This window comes from Pleurodeles waltl, chromosome 10 (assembly GCF_031143425.1).
Source record: "Pleurodeles waltl isolate 20211129_DDA chromosome 10, aPleWal1.hap1.20221129, whole genome shotgun sequence".
NCBI lineage: Eukaryota > Metazoa > Chordata > Amphibia > Caudata > Salamandridae > Pleurodeles > Pleurodeles waltl.
Window position 1 is genome coordinate 661,302,478 of NC_090449.1, and position 23,153 is coordinate 661,325,630.

Below are 23,153 nucleotides of genomic sequence, written 5' to 3' on the forward strand. Positions count from 1 at the left end.
ATGGTTATTGCATAGAATTCCTACATTTGCCTCCAGATGTGCCTCCAAGAGCACACATTATGACCAAACAACACTTAGACCTGCTACAACTAGAAGTCCAAGCACTGTTACAAAAAGAAGCAATAGAACTAGTACCCACCCATCAAAAAGGAACAGGTGTTTACTCCCTGTATTTCCTAATTCCAAAAAAAGACAAAACACTGAAACCCATATTAGACCTCAGAACACTGAACCTTTGTAGGAGGCTGGCCTGGTTTGTAGTGGGTACCAAGGGGTACTTACACTCTGCACCAGGTCCAGTTATCCTTTATTAGTGTAGAAGAGGTGTTCTAGCAGCTTAGGCTGATAGAAAAGGTAGCTTAGCAGAGCAGCTTAGGCTGAACTAGGAGACATGCAAAGCTCCCACTATACCACTGGTGTCATATGCACAATATCATAAGAAAACACAATACACAGATATACTAAAAATAAAGGTACTTTATTTTTATGACAATATGCCAAAAGTATCTCAGTGAGTACCCTCAGTATGAGGATAGCAAATATACACAAGATATATGTACACAATACCAAAAATATGCAGTAATAGCAATAGAAAGCAATGCAAGCAATGTACAGTCACAATAGATTGCAATGAGAGCACATAGGTATAGGGGCAACACAAACCATATACTCCAAAAGTGGAATGCGAACCACGAATGGACCCCAAACCTATGTGAGCTTGTAGAGGGTCGCTGGGACTGTAAGAAAACAGTGAGGGTTAGAAAAATAGCCCACCCCAAGACCCTGAAAAGTAGGTGTAAAGTGCACCTAAGTTCCCCAGAGAGCACAGAAGTCGTGATAGGGGAATTCTGCAAGGAAGACCAACACCAGCAATGCAACAAAGGTGGATTTCCGGACGAAAGTACCTGTGGAACAAGTGGACCAAGTCCAAGTGTCGCGACAAAGTCGAGATTGGGCAGATGCCCAGGAAATGCCAGCTGAGGATGCAAAGAAGCTGCTACCGGATGGTAGAAGCTGTGGATTCTGCAAGAACGAAGAGGACTAGGAACTTCCCCTTTGGAGGATGGATGTCGCACGTCGTGAAGAAGCTTGCAGAGGTGTTCCCACGCAGAAAGACTGCAAACAAGCCTTGCTAGCTGCAAGGGTCGCGGTTAGGGTTTTTGGATGCTGCTGTGGCCCAGGAGGGACCAGGATGTCACCAATTGCGTGAGGAGACAGAGGGGGCGCCCAGCAAGACAAGGAGCCCTCTCAGAAGCAGGCAGCACCCGCAGAAGTGCCGGAACAGGCACTACAAAGAGGAGTGAACCAGAGCTCACCCGAAGTCACAAAAGAAGATCCCACGATGCCAGAGGACAACTCGGGAGGTTGTGCACTGCAGGTTAGAGTGTCGGGGACCCAGGCTTGGCTGTGCACAAAGGAAATCCTGGAAGAGTGCACAGGAGCCGAAGCAGCTGTAAATCACGCGGTACCCAGCAATGCAGTCTAGCGTGGGGAGGCAAGGACTTACCTCCACCAAACTTGGACTGAAGAGTCACTGGACTGTGGGGAGTCACTTGGACAGAGTTGCTGAGTTCCAGGGACCACGCTCGTCGTGCTGAGAGGGGACCCAGAGGACCGGTGATGCAGTCTTTTGTTGCCTGCGGTTGCAGGGGGAAGATTCCGTCGACCCACGGGAGATTTCTTTGGAGCTTCTAGTGCAGAGAGGAGGCAGACTACCCCCACAGCATGCACCACCAGGAAAACAGTCGAGAAGGCGGCCGGATCAGCGATACAAGGTTGCAGTAGTCGTCTTTGCTACTTTGTTGCGGTTTTGCAGGCGTCCAGAGCAGTCAGCGGTGAGAGAGATGCAGAGGAACTCTGATGAGCTCTTGCATTCGTTATCTAAAGAATTCCCCAAAGCAGAGACCCTAAATAGCCAGAAAAGGAGGTTTGGCTACCTAGGAAGGCGGATTGGCTAGCAACACAGGTAAGAGCCTATTGAGAAGGAGTCTCTGACGTCACCTGCTGGCACTGGCCACTCAGAGCAGTCCAGTGTGCCAGCAGCACCTCTGTTTCCAAGATGGCAGAGGTCTGGAGCACACTGGAGGAGCTCTGGGCACCTCCCAGGGGAGGTGCAGGTCAGGGGAGTGGTCACTCCCCTTTCCTTTGTCCAGTTTCGTGCCAGAGCAGGGCTAGGGGATCCCTGAACCGGTGTAGACTGGCTTATGCAGAGATGGGCACCATCTGTGCCCATCAAAGCATTTCCAGAGGCTGGGGGAGGCTACTCCTCCCCAGCCCTGACACCTTTTTCCAAAGGGAGAGGGTGTAACACCCTCTCTCTGAGGAAGTCCTTTGTTCTGCCTTCCTGGGCCAAGCCTGGCTGGACCCCAGGAGGGCAGAAACCTGTCTGAGGGGTTGGCAGCAGCAGCAGCTGCAGTGAAACCCCGGGAAAGGTAGTTTGGCAGTACCCGGGTCTGTGCTAGAGACTCAGGGGATCATGGAATTGTCTCCCCAAAGCCAGAATGGCATTGGGGTGACAATTCCATGATCTTAGACATGTTACATGGCTATGTTCGGAGTTACCATTGTGACGCTATACATAGGCAGTGACCTATGTATCGTGCACTTGTGTAATGATGTCCCCGAACTCACAAAGTCCGGGGAATTTGCCCTGAACAATGTGGGGGCACCTTGGCTAGTGCCAGGGTGCCCACGCACTAAGTAACTTAGCACCCAACCTTTACCAGGTAAAGGTTAGACATATAGGTGACTTATAAGTTAATTAAGTGCAGTGGTAAATGGCTGTGAAATAACGTGGACGTTATTTCACTCAGGCTGCAGTGGCAGGCCTGTGTAAGAATTGTCAGAGCTCCCTATGGGTGGCAAAAGAAATGTTGCAGCCCATAGGGATCTCCTGGAACCCCAATACCCTGGGTACCTCAGTGCCATATACTAGGGAATTATAAGGGTGTTCCAGTATGCCAATGTGAATTGGTGAAATTGGTCACTAGCCTGTTAGTGACAATTTGGAAAGTAAAGAGAGAGCATAACCACTGAGGTTCTGGTTAGCAGAGCCTCAGTGAGACAGTTAGTCATCACACAGGGAACACATACAGGGCACACTTATGAGCACTGGGGGGCCCTGGCTGGCAGGGTCCCAGTGACACATACAACTAAAACAACATATATACAGTGAAATATGGGGGTAACATGCCAGGTAAGATGGTACTTTTCTACAACCTTTACATCAAATCAGATCACTTTCACATGGTGACACTTCAAGACGTGATTCCCTTGCTCAAACAACAGGACTACATGTCAAAGTTAGACCTCAAGGATGCTTATTTCCACATACCCATACATCCTTCACACAGGAAATACTTAAGGTTTGTAATCCAAGGCGTGCATTACCAATTCAAGGTCTTACCATTCGGCATAACAACAGCCCCAAGGGTATTCACAAAATGCCTTGCAGTAGTAGCCGCTCATATCAGAAGACAGCACATGCACGTATTCCCTTACTTAGACGATTGGTGAATAAAAACCAGCACTCAGCAACAATGTCTTCTACACACAAAATATGTCACAGAAACCCTTCACAAACTAGGGTTCTCTATAAACTACCAAAAATCACATCTACAACCGTGTCAAATACAACAATACTTAGGAGCAACAATCAACACACAAAAGGGGATTGCCACTCCAAGTCCACAAAGGGTACAAGCCTTCCAAAATGTAATTTTAAACTTGTACCCAAACCAACACTATCAAGTGAGGTTTGTAATGAAACTCCTAAGCATGATGTCTTCATGCATAGCCATTGTCCCAAACGCAAGACTACACATGCGGCCCTTGCAACAGTGCCTAGCAAAACAATGGACACAAGCACAGGGTCAACTTCAAGATCTAGTGTTGATAGACCGCCAGACACACTTCTCGCTTCAATGGGGGAATCATATAAATTTAAACCAAGGGTGGCCATTCCAAGACCCAGTGCCACAATACGTGATCACAACAGATGCTTCCATGATGGGGTGGGGAGCACACCTCAACCAGCACAGTATACAGGGACAATGGGACATTCACCATAACAACTGCACATAAATCAGTTAGAACTGTTAGCAGTGTTTCTAGCATTGAAAGCATTTCAACCACTGGTAGCCCACAAACACATTTTTGTCAAAACAGACAACATGACAACAATGTATTACCTAAACAAACAAGGAGGGACACACTCATCACAACTGTGTCTCTTAGCACAAAAGATTTGGCATTGGGCGATTCACAATCACATTCGCCTACTAGCACAGTATATCCCAGGGATCCAAAACCAGTTAGCCACAATCTCAGTCGAGATCACCAACAAACACACGAATGGGAGATTCATCCCCAGGTACTTCAAAACTACTTTCTACGCTGGGGAACACCAGAAATAGACCTATTCGCAACAAAAGAAAACACAAAATGCCAAGACTTCGCGTCCAGGTATCCACACCCTCAGTCCAAGGGCAATGCGTTATGGATGAGTTGGTCAGGGATATTTGCTTACGCTTTTCTCCCTCTCCCACTCCTTCCTTATCTGGTAAACAAATTGACTTAAAAAAGACTCAAACTAATACTAATAGCACCAACCTGGGCTCGCCAACCGTGATACACAACACTACTGGACCTGTCAGTAGTACCTCATATCACTCTACCAAACAGACCCGATCTGTTAACTCAACACAAACAGCAGATCAGACACCCGAATCCAGCGTCACTCAATCTAGCAATCTGGCTCCTGAAGTCTTAGAATTTGGACATCTAGACCTTACACAAAAATGTATGGAGGTCATTAAGCAAGCTAGAAAACCTACTACAAGACATTGTTACGCAAACAAATGGAAAAGATTTGTTTATTACTGCCATAATAATCAAATTCAAGCACTACATGCTTCCGCAAAAAACATTGTAAGCTATTTATTACACTTACAGAAATCAAAACTAGCATTTTCTTCTATCAAAATACATCTCACAGCAATATCTGCCTATCTGCAGATTACACATTCAACATCACTCTTTAGAATCCCAGTCATCAAAGCATTTATGGAGGGTCTAAAGAGAATCATACCCGAGAACACCACCAGTTCCCTCATGGAACCTCAATATTGTATTGACACGATTCATGGGTCCACCATGTGAACCCATGCACTCCTGTGAGATACAGTACTTAACCTGGAAAGTAGCCTTCCTAATAGCTATCACATCTCTTAGAAGAGTAAGTGAAATACAAACATTTACTATACAAGAACCCTTTATACAAATACATAAACATAAAGTGGTTCTCCGTACAAATCCCAAATTCTTACCAAAAGTTATATCACCGTTCCACCTAAACCAAACAGTAGAACTCCCAGTCTTTTTTCCACAACCAGACTCAGTAGCTAAAAGAGCCTTACATACGTTAGACATTAAAAGAGCACTAATGTATTACATTGACAGAACAAAACAATTTCGCAAAACAAAACAATTGTTTGTAGTCTTCCAAAAACCTCATGCAGGAAATCCAATATCCAAACAAGGCATTGCCAGTTGGATAGTGAAATGTATTCAGACCTGCTATATTAAAGCAAAAAGAGATGTACCTATTACGCCAAAAGCGCACTCCACTAGGAAGAAAGGCGCCACAATGGCCTTTCTAGGAAATATACCTATGACAGAAATCTGTAAGACAGCCACATGGTCTACGCCTCATACATTCACAAAACTTTACTGTGTAGATGTGTTAACAACACAACAAGCCGCAGTAGGACAGGCTGTATTACGAACATTATTTCAAACAACTTCAACTCCTACAGGCTAAGCCACCGCTTTTGGGGAGATAACTGCTTAATAGTCTATGCACAGCATGTGTATCTGCAGCTACACATGCCATCGAACGGAAAATATCACTTACCCAGTGTACATCTGTTCATGGCATAGGACGCTGCAGATTCACAGGCGCCCTTCCGCCTCCCCCGGAGCCTGTAGCCGTTATAAGTTGATGAAACTTGTAAATTTGTAGATATATACTATTTTTTATACACATTATGTACATACATACTCCATTGCATGGGCACTTTTACTATATACACAACTCCTACCTCACCCTCTGCGGGGAAAACAATCTAAGATGGAGTCGACGCCCATGCGAAATGGAGCCGAAAGGGAGCAGTCCCTCGGTCTCGTGACTCGAAAAGACTTCTTCGAAGAAAAACAACTTGTAACACTCCGAGCCCAACACTAGATGGCAGGATAATGCACAGCATGTGAATCTGCAGCGTCCCATGCCACGAACAGATTTACACTGGGTAAGTGACATTTTCCATATATATATATATATATATATATATATATATATATATATATATATGAAAATCGCTGTGTCCTTCGCCAGCGGCGCAGCAGACAGAGACAGGGTCGCGACCCCCTATAATCAATCCAAAACATTAATCCGGCCGGACGAGGCGTCTTATCTCGCCGCAGACGTAAATAATGATCCTCCATCACATAACTTAGTTGAAGTGAAGGTTTAATGGACAAAACAAACCCAATGCGTTTAGAAAACTAAGTTTCCTTTCTCTCAGGTAATTGACCCTTGGACTTTTTCATTTTTAAATGCGAAGTGCACAAACAAACTATGGGCCTGATTACAACTTTGGAGGAGGTGTTAATCCGTCCCAAATGTGACAGATATACCACCAGCCGTATTACGAGTTCCATAGGATATAATGGACTCGTAATACGGCTGGTGGTATATCTGCCACTTTTGGGACGGATTAACACCTTCCTCCAAAGTTGTAATCAGGCCCTAAATGTCTGTAAAGTCATTGTAGTGGTCTATATTATAATCATGACCTCTAGACCTCAAGTTTGGATCAACTATTTTTCCCGTCTGCTGCCTCATTCCCGCGGGTCCTGCAGTAGCCTGTGCTTTGTTTCACTGTTCGCAAAATAAAGAGAAATTTTGTGGCTGCCATTCCAAGATAAGCGGCTTGGTCCCCGTGTCCTGAAATAAAAAAGGATGAGAGAGAATGGGTGGTCATACACTGCTTGTGACCTTTCATATTACATCACCTGTGACATGTTCTAGACCAGTGGTTCCCAACCTGTGGGCCGGGGACCCCTGGGGGTCCGCGAAGCCTCCTCGGGGGGTCCGCGGCTGCTTAAAAAAGTTAATAATATTAGGTCCCGGCTATCAGTAATGACTCCTTGGGGGTCCCCGTGTTCCAATAATGATTCAGTGGGGGTCCCCGGGCTCCAGTATTGATAAAATGGGGGTCCACAGAAGTCAAAAGGTTGGGAACCACTGTTCTAGACATCACGGATGACATGTGAAATGACATTATTGATGACAACATGCTTTGCAGGAGTGCAAGTTATAGTTATTTCAATTAACTATAACTGGTGAATTTCAGTGTTTTTTTTTCTTCAATTTAGCATATTAAGTCAAAACTGACATTCACCAAACTCTGTCACCTTAAACCCCAGTTTTTGAGCAGCATTGACATCTTCACATTCACTTCTGAGCCAGAATGCTATTCTTATGATACCACTTAGTCTTTAAGAATTATTCTCTGGTCCTATTATATTCTAGCTAACACAATGGTGTCAAAATTCATCTGACGTCTTTATCCTGATTATCACAGACTAATGCAGTATAATTTTATCTCTTTATCACTACCACCTTTTCAGTGACTGTTTTCATAGGAAACCTTAGTCTTTATGGGCCCACTTTTCGTTGGTTGCTTAGTATTTTGGAGCAGGAGGTTTCCCTTATAGCACATATCTCACTTGTGTGAGTGGTCTTTCCATGCAAGGATGCTTGGCACCTCAAGTGTCCTTCTGTCAACTGAATGTTCTGTGATTGAGCTTAGCTCTGCAGATGTTCCTTCTGAACCACGGGGAAAAATCAGTTATATATGTCACGTGTAAGCAGATAAAGCATAATGAAAATCAGCTAACCACGTTTCTGTTAATATCCCGTATGTATAGTGTAGGAAGCTGGCCTGGTGTGTGGTGAATACCTATGGTGTTATCACCTTCTTCCAGGTAGCCCTTATTATTGAGGTGTAGGCAGTGTCTAGGAAGCCAGGGCTCTCTAGGGGTAGCTGTAGACGAGCAGCCAAGACTTATCTAGAACGCATGCAAAGCTTATGCAATAACACTACAGTCACATAGCACTTAGACATGTGAAAGAACCACACAGTGTTACAAATTTAAAGGTACTTTATGATAGTAACACAAATACTAAAATACTGTATAGGCAATACTCCACTAGGACTAATATTTACACATTAGTGTACCAGAGTGCCCCCCGCAACCAGGAGATAGGGTAAGTACCTGGTTTTTCCCCAAACCCACAAGTAAACTTTGGAAAAGGACTGTGTAAGACCCAAACAAGACAGGAAGAAGCCAAAGATATATCATGACATAAGAGGACCTGCAAAAGAAGGGGACCAAGTCCAGTTCAAGGTGGCCTATCCAGTTGTGGCAGGAGACATTACCCACCCTTCTAAAGATGCAGGAGCGGGTCGACGATGGAGACAAGGAGTCCGCAGTGCAGCACTGGAGCAGGAGAAGTGATGCTGGCAGTGTCCCACGACGGAAGAAAAGTTGCAGTCAGTCAGTGGTGTTGGAAAACCACCAGCAAGCCTTGGCAAAAGCAAAAGTCACAGATGAAGAGTTGCAGAGATGCCGAGGACTGGGAAGGTCCTGGGGGGGGACTCAACCCAAGGAGGGGAGTCCCTGGTGACCCTCAGCAGTGAGGCAAGTTAGAAGACAAGGATGCAGCCCCCACAGGCAACTCACAGCCAGGAGGCACAGGAGTCACAGTGAGGCCCACTCAGCACACCTGGAGAGGAGTCCCACGTCCGTGGAGCACCAGACAGGAGACTGTGTTTTCAAGTGAAGAGTTCTGGAGGCCGGGGCTATACTGAGCCTAAAGATCCATTGGAAGAAGAGCCAATAAGCCTTAGTACCTGCAAGAGTCTCACGGTCTCCCAAGTTGGACAGCTGGTAGAGAGGACCAAGGGGACCACTCCAGACCACCAACTGTGATGCAAAATCCACACAGTTCTGGAGGAGAGAGGATCCACGCAGCCGGTCATCATTGCAGTTGGTGCCTGCAGATGCAGGGAACTGACTCCTTCACTCTAAGGGAGATTCTTTCTTGTTTCTTGTGCATGCTGAAGACTCATTGCAGAGCGGAGTCGTTGCAGATTGTCCGTTTCCAGAGGGCCCAGTTGCAGTCCTGGTGGCCAGAAGATGAAGTAAACGATGCAGAGGAGTGCTGCTGGAATCTTGCATGTCGAATCTGAGTACCCACCCAAGAAGGAGACTCTAAATAGCGCAGGGAGTTGGATTGGTCACCTAGCATGGTGACCCCCTATGAGGATGGGGCTGTGATTTCACCTGTCTGACCTGGCTACTCAGATGCTCCCAGGGGCCTCTGTCCACCTTGAATTCCAGATATGCAGAATCAAGTGGCCACCTGGAAGAGCTCTGGGCACCACCCCTGTGGGACAGGGGAGTGGTTATTACCCTTTGCATTTTCCAGTTTCGCGCCAGAGCAGAGACCAGGGGGTCCCTGGACTGGTGCAAACTGGTTTATGCAAGCAGGGCAACGGATTTGCCCTTCAAAGCATACCGCTGGTTTGGGGAGACTACCCCTCCCAAGCCATGTAACACCTATTTCGAAACGGAAATCCTTTGTTCTGCCTTCCTCTGCTTGAGCAGGCTAAGCATCAGGAGGGCAGAAACCTGTCTGTGGGGTGGCAGCAGCACAGGCTGCCTGGAAAACCCCAGTAGACTGGTAGGAGCGATGCTGGGGGTTTTCTAAGGAGCCCCCAGAGTTATGGAATCATACAACCCATGCTGACAACAGTATTGGGATATGCTTCCAACATGTTTGATACCATACATGCCCAGATGTGTCGTTACCATTATGTAGCTGGACACTGATAGTGACCTCTGTCCAGTACATGGGCAAAATGGCTCCCCCGCAGTTAGAAAGTCCAGGAAGATGGAGCTGGAGTTTGTAGGGGCACCTCTGCTCATGCAGGGGTGTGTCACACACGGGTACCTGCACCCTGCCCTCTGGGCTAGGAGGGCCTGCCATGGCGGTGACCTAAAGTAACCTGGTGCAGTGTCCTGTAGTGAAAGGGTGCATGCAACTTTTCACACAGGCTGCAATTACAGGCCTGCAGACACATTTTGCATAGTTGCCCAGGGGTGGCAATGCCCTGGATACCTAGGTACCATATACTAAGGACTAACATGGGGGCACCAGTATGCCAATTGTGGGGTGTACCAGGCCCTAGGCAACCAAATTTAGAGGGAGAGAGCACAGACATTGGGGTTCTGGTTAACAGGATCCAGGTGAACACAGTCAAAACACACTGGCAGCAGGCAAAAGGGGGGTAGAGGGGTAACCATGCAACAAGAGGGTACTTTCCTACATATAGTATTTTATGGAGATTTAAAAAAAGAAAATTCCCTTATTACGGGTCTCCTGTACCTTACTTGGAATTTACCTTTATTGATGCTGCCATTTTTGTTTTTAAAACAACTTTATTGTCCACATCATTTCCAACTGTGTCTGGGCACCAACAATGGCTTAGCATCACTTTGACAGATATGAGCAGCAGGTCCACAATAACAATATTGGGGAAAGATCCTATATACATATATGATAGTGAGTCCAACCCAAAGTGATTCCACTATTTACCCCAGATTGGGCATGCTTTTCAGGGCATCCCCTGGCTTCATAAACTGTTTTGTTTCAGCTGGGCACACCAGTCCACTACACGATGCCGCTGAGCCCTCCTGAACGTGCTACAAGATTTCCATCTAGCTACTATGTCTCTTTTGGTCACCATGGTGGCCACCACAAGCGCCCGGTCAGCTCTCATGCCCTCTGTCTCTTCAAATGTGCCCAGAACAAGTGATTTCAGTGAGAGTACTACTTCCCAGCTCAGTATTTTCTACAGCACAATAGCTGGACAAGACCACACCGTATGATAGAAGTCCGCAGAAGCACATGAGCATCAGAAACATGCTGGGCTCGCAAGGAGGCGTGCTTGATGAAGTTGATTAGGAGTGATGTAGGCACCATATATGTAGCATTTCTGCACCAATCTGAGTTTAGAAGAAATCGTAAAGCTACAGGGAGCTGTCAGGTCATCCCACCAGTTGTCATGATCTAATGGTCCCACCCACGCCTCCCATGAGGTCCGCAGGTACTCCAAAGTATCAGGTACATTAATAACTAAAGTACAGTAAATCTTGAAAATACCCCTTCCTAATAATGCATCCATCAGGATTTGGGCCTCTAAGGGGCTAGATTCAGGGAGTATTGTGTTGGTGGAAATGTGTGTTTGCAGTGTGTGCCATAATTGAAGGTTTCTGATGGATACATCTACCTGTGGATTTCTCACCCCTTGAATTTTGAATACTCCCAATGTGCCAGCATTCGCCTGACATTTTTTCTTTCTAGCTCTCCACCTCGAAAAGGACGTCACGGTGAAATGGCTCCGCACGCAACTCTGTCTGACTCATCAGAGCCATAAGAAGTCTTCGCTGGCGTCCTGATGTTAGTTCCCTTTTTGACATGCCTAGGACTCTAACGTTTTTTCTACCTCTCCAAGGGGTTAAACTGTGTCGAGGGAGCTTCTTTGACAAGTTTTCTTTGTGCAACAATACCTCCGCCAAAGAAGTCAGGCTTTAAGCCTTGTGGAGAGTGTAGAGGTCACATGTCAGTCACTGACTGTAGGAAGCTGGCTCTGTATATACTATCTTAAAGTGAGAGATAGTGTGCACAGAGTCCAAGGGTTCCCCTTTGAGGTTGCTAGTAGCAAAATTAGATAATACTAATGCTCTGTTTTGTGGTAGTGTGGTCGAGGAGTGGCTTATCAGAGGGGTTGTGTTAAGCCTTTGTTGTACACACACAGGCAATAAACTTAACGCCAGGCCAATAGGTTTTATATAGAAAAATATATTTTCTTAATTTATTTTAGAACAACAAGATTTGAGGTAAGTACATAAAATGCAAGGTACTTCACATAGGTAAGTATAGAACTTTGATTTAAAACAGTAGTACGCACAGTTTTGGTTAAAATGGCAATAAGCTATTTTAAAAGTGGACACAGTGGACAAATCAACAGTTCCTGGGGGAGGTAAGTTTGGTTAGGTTTCTCAGGTAAGTAAAGCACAGTCAGTCTCCTAGGCATAGGCAGCCCACAGTTGGGGGTTCAAGGCAACCCCAAAGCCACAGCACCAGCAACACAGGTCCGGTCAGGTGCAGAGGTCAAAGGAGGGCCCAAAACACATAGGTGCCTATGGAGAACAGGGGGGATGACACATATCACACCCTCAGCGGCACAGGGGCGGCCGGGTGCAGTGTGCAAGGTAGGCGTCGGGTTTGCTATTGAAAGCAATGGAGGGACCTGGGGGTCACTGTGGCGATGCAGTCAGGGCACAGGGGGGCTTCTCGGGCCAGCCACCGCTAGGATGAGGGCCACCTGCTGGTCACTCCTGCACTGGTAAGTGGTTCTTCTCAGTCCTGGGGACTGCAGGTGCAGTTCTTGGTCCAGGCATCGGGTTCCTTTGTTACAAGGCAGTCGCAGGATCCTCTCTGCAGGTGATGCTGTGGGGGCGCAGGGGGGTCGACTCAGGGTGTCCACATCGTTGGAGTCGCCTGGGAGTCCTCTCTGCGGTGTTGGTTGTCCTGGACTCGAGCCGGGTGCAGTGTGTGAAGACTCACGCTTCTGGGGGGAAGTGAGAGCCTCTCTAAAGTTGTTTCAAAGTTGCAAGGGAGGTTCTTGGTCCTTTGGGGTGCAGGGCAGTCCTCTGAGTCCTCAGAGGTCGCTGGTCCCGCTGGATGCGTCGCTATGCAGGTTCTTTGAGTCTAGAGACAGGCCGGTAGAGCTTGGGCCAAGACAGATGTCTTCTCAGTCATCTCTGCAGGGCTTTCAGGTCAGCAGTCCTTCTTGTTGTTGTAGGTTGCAGGAATCTGATTTCCTGGGTTCAGGGTCGCCCCTAAATACTGAACTTAGGGGGGTGTTTAGGTCTGGGGGCAGTAGCCAATGGCTCCTGCCCTGGAGGGTGGCTACACCCTCTTTGTGCCTCCTCCCTGAGGGGAGGGGGGCACATCCCTATTCCTATTGGGGAAATCCTCCAAAATCAAGATGAAGGATTTCTAAAGGCAGGGTTCACCTCAGCTCAGGTTTTTTTCAATAGTTCCTTTGGACTTGACGCCAGGAGTGGGGCTGTGTCCGGAGGGGCGGGCATCTCCACTAGCTGGGATGCCCTGCAGAGCTGAAATAACAGACATGAGCTTTTGAGGCTCACCGCCAGGTGTTACAGTTCCTTCTGCACTTCCGCTTACTGCAGGCTTTGTTCTTGGCCACAGAGTGACAAAAGCACTCACCTCATATGGCCAGAAACCCATCTGGTTGTGGCAGGCCTGCAGGAACTGGTCAGCCTAACACTAGGAGTCGGACTGGCATGCATGGGGCATCTTTAAGATGCCCTCTGTGTGCATTTTGCAATAAATCCCACACTGGCATCAGTGTGCATTTATTGTGCTGAGAGGTTTGATACCAAACTTCCCAGATTTCAGTGTAGCCGGTATGGAACTGTGGAGTTTGTATTTGACAGACTCCCAGACCATATACTCTTTATGGCTACCCTGCACTTACAATGTCTAAGGTTTGGCTTAGACACTGTAGGGGCGCAGTGCTCATGCAACGATGACCTCACCTGTGGTATAGTGCAACCTGCCTTAGGTCTATAAGGCCTGCTAGAGGGGTGACTTACCTATGCCACAGGCAGTGGGTTAAGGGCATGGCACTCTGAGGGGAGTGCCATGTTGACTTACTCATTTTCTCCCCACCAGCGCACACAAGCTGTGAGGCAGTGTGCATGTGTTGATTGAGGGGTCTCCAGGGTGGCATAATACATGGTTCCTTCCCTACAACTTCGGCTGACAGGGAATCAAAACGTATGGAACAATCTGCTAAAAAGATCTTTTCCTCAGGTAGCATGGCATTGAAGTCGGTAAATGCTACTTGTGTGTCGGGCAGATTTATCCATGTACTGAGGAACTCGGCTAAGGAGGTTGTTCCCAGACTGCCGCAGGTCATCCAGAAACATTTTAAGTAGTTGCTTCAGGATAGTCAAGCAGCAGATAGACAGGTTATTCAATCGGGCCTGGATACAGCAGATTGTTGCCAGAGTCTATGGGACATTGATTGCGAGCAGAAGGCATGCATGACTCCGGGGGTCGGGGTTCTTCCCCGTTTGTACGGTCCTCTTTAATGGATCTCCCTTTTGAGATTGCCTGGAGACAAGGCAGACTCAGCCTTAGAAAGGTTTAAGGAGAGTAAGGCCATTGCCAACTCATTAAGTCTTCAGACGCTCTCCTCGACCCATAGACCTTTCCGTAGGTTTAGGGGTTCTGCTGCAGCTTCTCCTTTCGTGAAAGGCAGCACTTCCAAGGTCAGCAGTCTGCTAACCCCTCCATAAATCCATACAGAGGTCGTGGGAGACCTAGTCAGTGTGGTGCCCTCCACCAGCATTCCTCTGCCTCCACTGGAAACCTTGCAGGAAAGAAGCCCTAGGTCTCGCCTCTTTCAAGAGCATATGTTGCCCATAGGGGGAGGTTAATTAAGTTTCTCTAAGAGTGGGAGTCAATAACAACAGGCTCTTGGGTGTTAAGAATTGTAGAAAATGGGTATGCCCTTCTCTTTAGGCAGTTCTCCCCTCCCTACCCTTACCAGCAAACTTTTTGTTCAGAAAAGCATCTGCTGCTGCTCCAGCAGGCGATACAAAATCTGAGGATTGGTTCTGGAGCAGGAAAAGGCTCAGGGATGTTATTCAAGATATTTCCTGATCCCCAAGAAAGATGGGCATTTGCGGTCCATGCTGTACCGAAGGGTTTTGAATTGGTTCCTCGAAACAGGCAAAATTCAAAATGCTGACCCTAGTTCAGGTGCTTCTTGTGCTGGACAAGGACAACTGGAAGGTTTCTATTGACTTGCAGGATGAGTAATTTCACATCCCCATTCTGCTGTCTCACAGAAAGTATCTCCTTTTCATGGTAGGGGACACAGTACTACCAGTTTGCGGTCCTTCCTTTTGGTCTTACTTCTGCACCTCAAGTCTTCACAAAGGTGATGGCAGTGGTTGTAGCGCATCTCAGAAGGTGGAGAAAATTGGTATTTCCTTACCTGGGCGATTAGTTGATCAAAGCCAAGTCTCCAGAGTTGATGCTGCACCATTTGCAGGTGACAATCCTGTTATTGTTCAACCTGGGCTTTTTGTTAAACGTGCCCAAGTCTCACCTGGAGCCCTCTCAGCTGCTCTTGTTCATAGGGGCATACTGGACACGACAGTGAATCATGCCTACTCTCCTACTCACAGGATCCGTGATATTCAGGCCATGATTCCCTTGTTTCAGAATGGAGTGGTTGTTCCAGTCCTAAAGGTCCTATGCCTGCTCGGTCTGTTCACTTCCTGTATTCTGTTGGTCACTCACGGAACTTTGGCAAGCAGTGGTTTCAATACAACGGAGATCTCAAAAAGTTAATAAGAGACTCCAGGGGCACTGCAGTGGATCTTCAGTGGTGGAGTGTGGACAGCAACCTAATACAAGGGAGGCCGTTTTGCCCGCCCTCTCCGGTGATCAAGGTAATAGTGGATGCTTCCACTTTATGGTGGGGAGCACATCTGGGGTATTTGGAGTTCAAAGGAGTTTGGTCTCCAGAAGTACAGATGTTTCACATCAGTCTGTTGGAATTACAGGCGATACGTCTGTCTCTAAGGCCTTCCTCCCTTTCATTCGCTGTCAGTCGGTTCAAGTCTTGACAGACAACACTACCACATTGTGGTACATTAACAAACAGGGATGAGTAGGGTCGTACCTTCTTTGCAGACTCTTTGACTTTGGTCAGGGCTCTGGACCATCTGATTTGCATAGTAGCAAACCATTTGGACGGAGTTCTCAACGTATGTGTGGACAGCCTCAGCCGGCACTTTGCATCCGACCATAAGTGGTGTCTTGATCCAGAGGTGGTTCTTCACGTCTTTGTTATGGGGCAGGCCTCACATAGACCTGTTTGCAACTTGCGAGAATGCGCACTGCCCTTCATTCTGCAGCTTCCAGTATCCTTTGCAGGGAGCGCTGGAAGGGGCGCATTTCAGCTGAGCTGAACCAGTCAATTGCTTTATGCGTTTCCCCACATACTCTTGATTCCTCTGGTTCTGAGGAAGATTCGATAAGACCGGCCTCAAGTCATATTAAAAGCCCCGGATTGGCCAAGAAGCGTGTGGTACACAGACCTTTGTCAGCTTTCACTGTGCTCTCTGTGTCCCTCACAGGGTAGATCTCCTCTCACACGGGCAGTTTCTACACCTGCACCTCCAGAGCCTGCACCTACATGTCTGGAGATTGAACAGGGCGACCTGAGCGCCTTTTCTCTCCCCCCAAAAGTGGTGGATGTTATTTTATTGGCCAGGCGACACTCCACCAAAACTGTCTATTCTGGTAGATGGGTCAAGTTTGTCAAATGGTGTGAGAACAAACACATTGATCCTTTAAAGGCCCATTTGTCCAATATTCTCTCTTCTCTTGGCACATCAAGGTTGTGCAGTGGTGGGTTATCTTTCTGCCCTTTCAGCATTTATTTGCTTACCTGACCAACCCTCTTTAAGTCACCTATAGTTCTAAGGTTTCTTAAGTGTTTGCCTTATAGGTATTCTCCCACTCCGTTCATAATGCCTCAGTGGGATTTGAATTCAGTTTTGACGTACCTGATTAGTACACCGTTTGAACTGTTGCATAGTTGTCCATTGAGGCTCCTTACATTTAAAACTCTTTTTCTCATAGCAGTCACGCCAGCTTGGCATGTTACTGAGCTGCAAGCTCTGAGTTTAAAACCCCTGTTTACCACTTTCCATTCTAACAAGGTGGTTCTAAGAACCAGGGTGGCTTTCCTGTCAAAGATAGTGACTCCTTTTCATTTAGGGCAGTCCATCCCCCTTCCGTCCTTTTACCCTCCTCCCCATCCCTCTAAGGAGGAGAAAAGGCTCACTGTCTGGATCCATAGAGAGCGTTGAGCTTCTATATGGACAGAGCGAGAGAGTTTAGGACGGACGATCAGCTCTTCGTTGGCTACGTGGCAAGATGAAAGGCAAAGCCCTCCACAAAATAACGCTGTCAGGGTGGGTTATTCTTTGCATTAAAATATGTTATGCACTGGCAAAGAAGGATCCTTCCGAGGGCATTAGAGCTCATTCTACCAGACCTAAGTCTAGTACTTCTGCTTTGGCTAGAGGTGTACCTGTTGTTGACATCTTCAAGACGGCAACTTGGGCTTCCCTCCACACTTTCTCAAAATATTACTGTTTGGAATCAGAAGTGAGGAGGGACAGCCATTTTGCACATTCTGTGCTGCAGGACCTCTTGGTGTAGCCAGGCAGGCACCCACCTCCAAGTGTGGGACTTCTTTGGGATTCTATTCAAAAGGTGAGGAATCCCCAGGCAGATGTATCCATCAGAAGAACAAGTTACTTACCTTCGGTAACGCTTTTTCTGGTGGCTACAGTATCTACCTGTGGATTCCTCACTGACCCACCACTCTCCCTGTTGCCTGTCTGGATATAATGAGAAGGAAAGTGGTTATATATTTTGTATGTATATGTATTTCTGGCAGGTTGTATATACAGAGTGTGTTTATATATATACAAGGATGTATATATAAATTCTTGTTTGGTGTTCGCACATTTTGGGCTTGTGAATTTGGTGTTCACCCATTCGCCTCGAAGGCACAGTAAAAAAATGTGGGTGAAACTGATGTCTGCACGCCGGCGAGGACTTCTTATGGCTCCGATGAGCTCAGACGGAGTCGCGTGCAGAGCCTTTCCATTGCGACGTCCTCTTCGACATGGAGAGCTAGAAAGAAATAACCTTTGTCCAATGCTCGCACATTGGGAGTATTCAAAAGGTGAAGAATCCCAGGTAGATACTGTATCCACCAGAAAAAGCATTACCGAAGGGTAAGTAACTTGTTCATTAGTGAAATTGTGTTTGTAAAAGAGCATAAGTGGATTGAAGTTCTTGAAAGGAGCAAAGGCGAGTGCCACACCACAAGTCTCCTAGTAGGGGAATGTCAATATGTGCTCAGTGATCCCACTGATTGGCAGAACTATCATTGCTTATTATTTAAAGGAGATTCCATTGAAAAAGAACCAAGAGTACAAAATAGTCCTTGTCCACTGAGGTCATCCCACATAACTTTTCCTTTTTTAGACTTCTTATAGAATGTATATGAAGAATATTCTACTCTCATAGTTGTAGATCAGTTACAAGCAGAGGAGTGGCACTTCTCTAAGAAAGAAAACTATTTTCTGTAGGAAAAACACACTTAGCATAACTGTGATAGAATACGTTACTAGCTGCTCCTTATCTACCACTAGATAATCGTCTTTAGCCGCTCTTCACTTCCTTTAAGTCATAATGCTCAATTTGCCCCAGCCCTCTGCTGCCTGCAAATAATTGTATTTAATTGAATTTGTAGGGTGATGGGAAAATATCCATGCAGTACATCACAGAAGAGTGCCTCAAGAAACTGGACACAAAGCAGCAGACTAACAACTTGCTCAACATGGTCTGGAGAGACTGTGCCAGTGAAGAAGTCTTCACATTGATGGCATCAATTTGCCATACACTAATGGTGCAACACCGAATGATGGTGCCAAGAGTAAGGCAAGTGTAAAAACATCAACTTATTGAGAAATGCTTATACAATTGATAATGTCTTCAGTTAAATAATTTGGAAATTCCTGTTTCTCTCCCCTCCTGATACTGAGAAACTCTACCCATCAACAACTGCAGCTATAATTTTATCACCACTTCATTCTTTTACTTATCAGAAATGTTTGTGTGAATAATGTGAACTAGTTTTTTGCTGTCAGTATCATGATGTTAATTTATTACAACAAATGTTAGCTTTATCAAATTTGAAGGCACTTCTTTTATCATTCATGGGATCAGGCTTGGAATTCCAACCTAATGTCTTGCAAGATTTACAGACCAGAATGCTAAACTATCCTAGGAGAGTTAAGGTGGGGAAGAGTGTGCATATGTGACACTTGCATCAACGTGTGAATTATGTGTGCTGCCAAGTCCATAACGCAGTTTCAAGATTTCAGAAATTTTCTAAAATTACTTAGATGCTTGTGCACTTCATTTGCATGTTTTTCTTAGTGATTTTACTGTACAGCAAATTGTTACAGAGCATTTATAACACTACTGATGCATGACCAGGTATTATCTGTTGCATTCAGTATAGTCCATTGGTGATAGTGTATAAGTACAAAAGCATAAACACAGCCTAGGCCTCCTTCCCATTTTACTATTTTACTCTCTTTTTATCATTATTAATGCTGTCCTTCCCTTTTTGCATTTCTTTTTTGTATGTCAGGATAGGTTTTATTGGGGTTTTACATGAGTAAATTACAGATGCAATAAAGATATATAGAGGAATGAACAAAAAGTTCCTGTGGGAGTAACCTATAGGATATTTCAGGTCAATACTATAGTATATGATGTTTGGGAGCAGTTTGCGCTGTATATAAGTGCATTCAATATATTGTGGAGATGTGTGTTTTTAATAAGGTGGGTACAGAGTGTTTCAAGGACCTGGCTAGAGGGTGGCTATTCGATGGAAGTTACCCTGCTGATCTCACAATTTATGATAGGAAGAAAGGAAGTGAAAGAGGAGAGGATAGAAAGAGGATGAACAAGTTAGGGGGGGAGTAGGAGTGGGAAGTGCGGGAAGGGATAGTGATGGGATGGTGGAGTGACTGGAAGGAGGGGGCTGGGGGTATGAAATGGGTAGAGAACAAGAGGTGAGGGGTTAGCATAACCTATGGGTTTGTATTTTGAATAAACGTATCTACCTTGGACCAACTGTTTTTCCTTGAATCCGTTTTTAAGAAATGCGTTCAAGGAGTTATCCGCTCCTCTGGTGAATTGCACACATTCCCACTTGGTGTGTGGGCATAGTTTGGAAGGGTCTTTCCATTCAGAAAGGATGACTTTGAGACCGAAATATCCCAAAGAAGGCAGTGTTCCTTACTTAACTTACATTGCATGTCAGGGGGAAGGATACCTAGTGAAATAGAGGCTAGAGTTAGTGTCCATGTCAGTTTCAGAATTTGTGATATGTTTTTGTTTGTTTCAGCCCAGATTTTTTTGTTTGTTTTAGAGTAGGTGCAATCTAGTATCATGTGTGCAAGATCTCCTGGTCCTTTTTTGCAGCTCCAGAATGTGTCAGAATTGCAGAGGTCCAGTTTAAATAGTTTAGGTTTGCCCAGATATAGGGCCAGTTCAATGGCGTGGCTTTGGAGTTGTTTGTGTCATAAAGGAATGCTTCGTATTTGCGTTGTATTGGTTTTGGTTAGTTCCAAGCTGGTGGGTGATAGGAGGGAGTAAGGTTTAGAGGCTAAGTGGCCCCTTTTTGGAATATGAACGTAACATAGTAGGCAGACCAGGGAGCCCTGTATGTCTTTTTTGCATTTCTAATACATTATAAGGCTCAATTAATACCTACTACAGTATTGCCAAGTCACTACTGGTAGCACATGTATCAATTTATGCAATATTTGTCAGCTCATAATCTACAATAGACTCAATTTTCCTGTTTGTCGGCTCATCCCTCTTTCCTGTGTATATTTTTGAGTTTTATAAGAAGATATTTTTCACCATTATTTGTGTAGCCTTACTTCTCCACAGTGTTTAACTTGTAAAATAAGTAAAGGTACCCAACGTTTTTCTTAGGAGCTTACCACCGGAGCTGCCATATACCAAGGCTTCCTAGGCATAATTCCACCTGAATCCTTCTTTGGGTTCTTTTTAATCCCTTCTTTCTCTTTTTGCCATTGTTTTCCTGTCTTTCTCTTACTTCTCTCTTTTCTGCCTTTCGACAACTCCGGGGTTCAATGGTTGGTGATGAAGAATGTTACAGTCTCTAAAAACGAGTGCTGGTGACCACCATATTTAACCACTAGTGTAAATGAAGGACTGCTTCTCCAAGCCACTCTCCTTTTCTCTTCCCCCCCATTCCAAAAAGTCCGTCTGGCTTGTTAGCAAAGCTGTCACCAGACATTTTGATCAACCTAAAACAAAGCTTTCAGGAGTATAAAGATGGACTTTGGCTCTGTCTAAATGTTAATGTACAGGAGTATATTTTTGATTGGACAGAAATTGTGTACATCCACGGAAAAAGCACTTTCCTCCACTCAGCTATGATTGTTTTGTTTGTTTATGCAGCTGGATGAACAAGCAGTAATATGGCTGCCTAGAAAAGGTTCACCAACATACATAAATATCAATCTTAAAATGGAACGGATCTTAAGCTTTTAGGGTCACACACATGGCACTGTTAAATTTGTTGTGTTTGTTTTTTCTCCGGTAGATTCACAGATCCCTTTCCATCTTTAGCTTTAGGCTTCAGAGAGCAGTTATGCGTTTTCAGAGCAGTATGGGATGAACAGGGCTTCAGTAATCTTCCCGCATTTTTAGGTCTTCTTTGACAGTGCACCTTTTTAAAAAGGAAATTTCTGGGTATTACTGAGAGAGGTGCTTAGGAGTCACCCATTTTTGTAGAGAATTTGATTGAGCCGAAGTGGTGTGCTTCTACTGAAAAAGATTGCTTGTATTACACTTTTTGGCTTGTGGTGGCATGCCAACGATTCTCACCTTAGGCCTGATCTCTTTACCTTGAAGTGTTAACAAAAAGGAAGAAAGCCTGATGTGCTTATTGTGAAAAGCACATGTAAAAGTCAATATGCATTTAAGGCTTGATTATAATTACTCTGTAAAGCCTACAATTGGCTATTGTTAAGTGAAATCTCACAAATTACCATTACCATGGTAGGTATGTTTGGTTACCTCCTCTGAGATACCTTGATTGTAGAAGATTTGGATTGTGAGAATTCTTGCTGAGGCCTCTTGGAAGAGATAGTATTTTGCTTTGCCAACTGTAATTGTGTATAAGTTTGTAATTTTAGAACTCTATGCCTGATGGTTTCCTTGTAGGAAAGTGTAAACTCTGTATGGTAGGCCTGAATTGGCTATGGTGAGAGGCCAGTGATAACAACTTTAGGCCTGATTCGCGCGCAGGGACGTTATGTCAGATACCTTAAGTCTGGTCTGTTTATAATTAAACGTTATGGCAAAGGCAGTAAGCCTGGCTTATATACAGGGAGTGCAGAATTATTAGGCAAGTTGTATTTTTGAGGATTAATTTTATTATTGAACAACAACCATGTTCTCAATGAACCCAAAAAACTCATTAATATCAAAGCTGAATATTTTTGGAAGTAGTTTTTAGTTTGTTTTTAGTTTTAGCTATGTTAGGGGGATATCTGTGTGTGCAGTGACTATTACTGTGCATAATTATTAGGCAACTTAACAACAACAAAATATATACCCATTTCAATTATTTATTATTACCAGTGAAACCAATATAACATCTCAACATTCTCAAATATACATTTCTGACATTCAAAAACAAAACAAAAACAAATCAGTGACCAATATAGCCACCTTTCTTTGCAAGGACACTCAAAAGCCTGCCATCCATGGATTCTGTCAGTGTTTTGATCTGTTCACCATCAACATTGCGTGCAGCAGCAACCACAGCCTCCCAGACACTGTTCAGAGAGGTGTACTGTTTTCCCTCCTTGTAAATCTCACATTTGATGATGGTCCACAGGTTCTCAATGGGGTTCAGATCAGGTGAACAAGGAGGCCATGTCATTAGATTTCCTTCTTTTATACCCTTTCTTGCCAGCCACGCTGTGGAGTACTTGGACGCGTGTGATGGAGCATTGTCCTGCATGAAAATCATGTTTTTCTTGAAGGATGCAGACTTCTTCCTGTACCACTGCTTGAAGAAGGTGTCTTCCAGGAACTGGCAGTAGGACTGGGAGTTGAGCTTGACTCCATCCTCAACCCGAAAAGGCCCCACAAGCTCATCTTTGATGATACCAGCCCAAACCAGTACTCCACCTCCACCTTGCTGGCGTCGGAGTCGGACTGGAGCTCTCTGCCCTTTACCAATCCAGCCACGGGCCCATCCATCTGGCCC

At 45.4% G+C, this 23,153-nt stretch overlaps 1 protein-coding gene across 3 annotated transcripts in view; it reads left to right on the forward strand.

The window, feature by feature from the left end:
• Positions 1-23,153, forward strand: part of UBE3C (ubiquitin protein ligase E3C) — an 885,810-nt gene that overhangs the window by 261,905 nt on the left and 600,752 nt on the right. For all 3 annotated transcript variants that reach the window (XM_069211153.1, XM_069211154.1, XM_069211155.1), the window contains exon 12: positions 18,576-18,763. In XM_069211153.1, the coding sequence (XP_069067254.1) occupies positions 18,576-18,763 (188 nt within the window). The remainder of the gene's footprint in view (positions 1-18,575; positions 18,764-23,153) is intronic.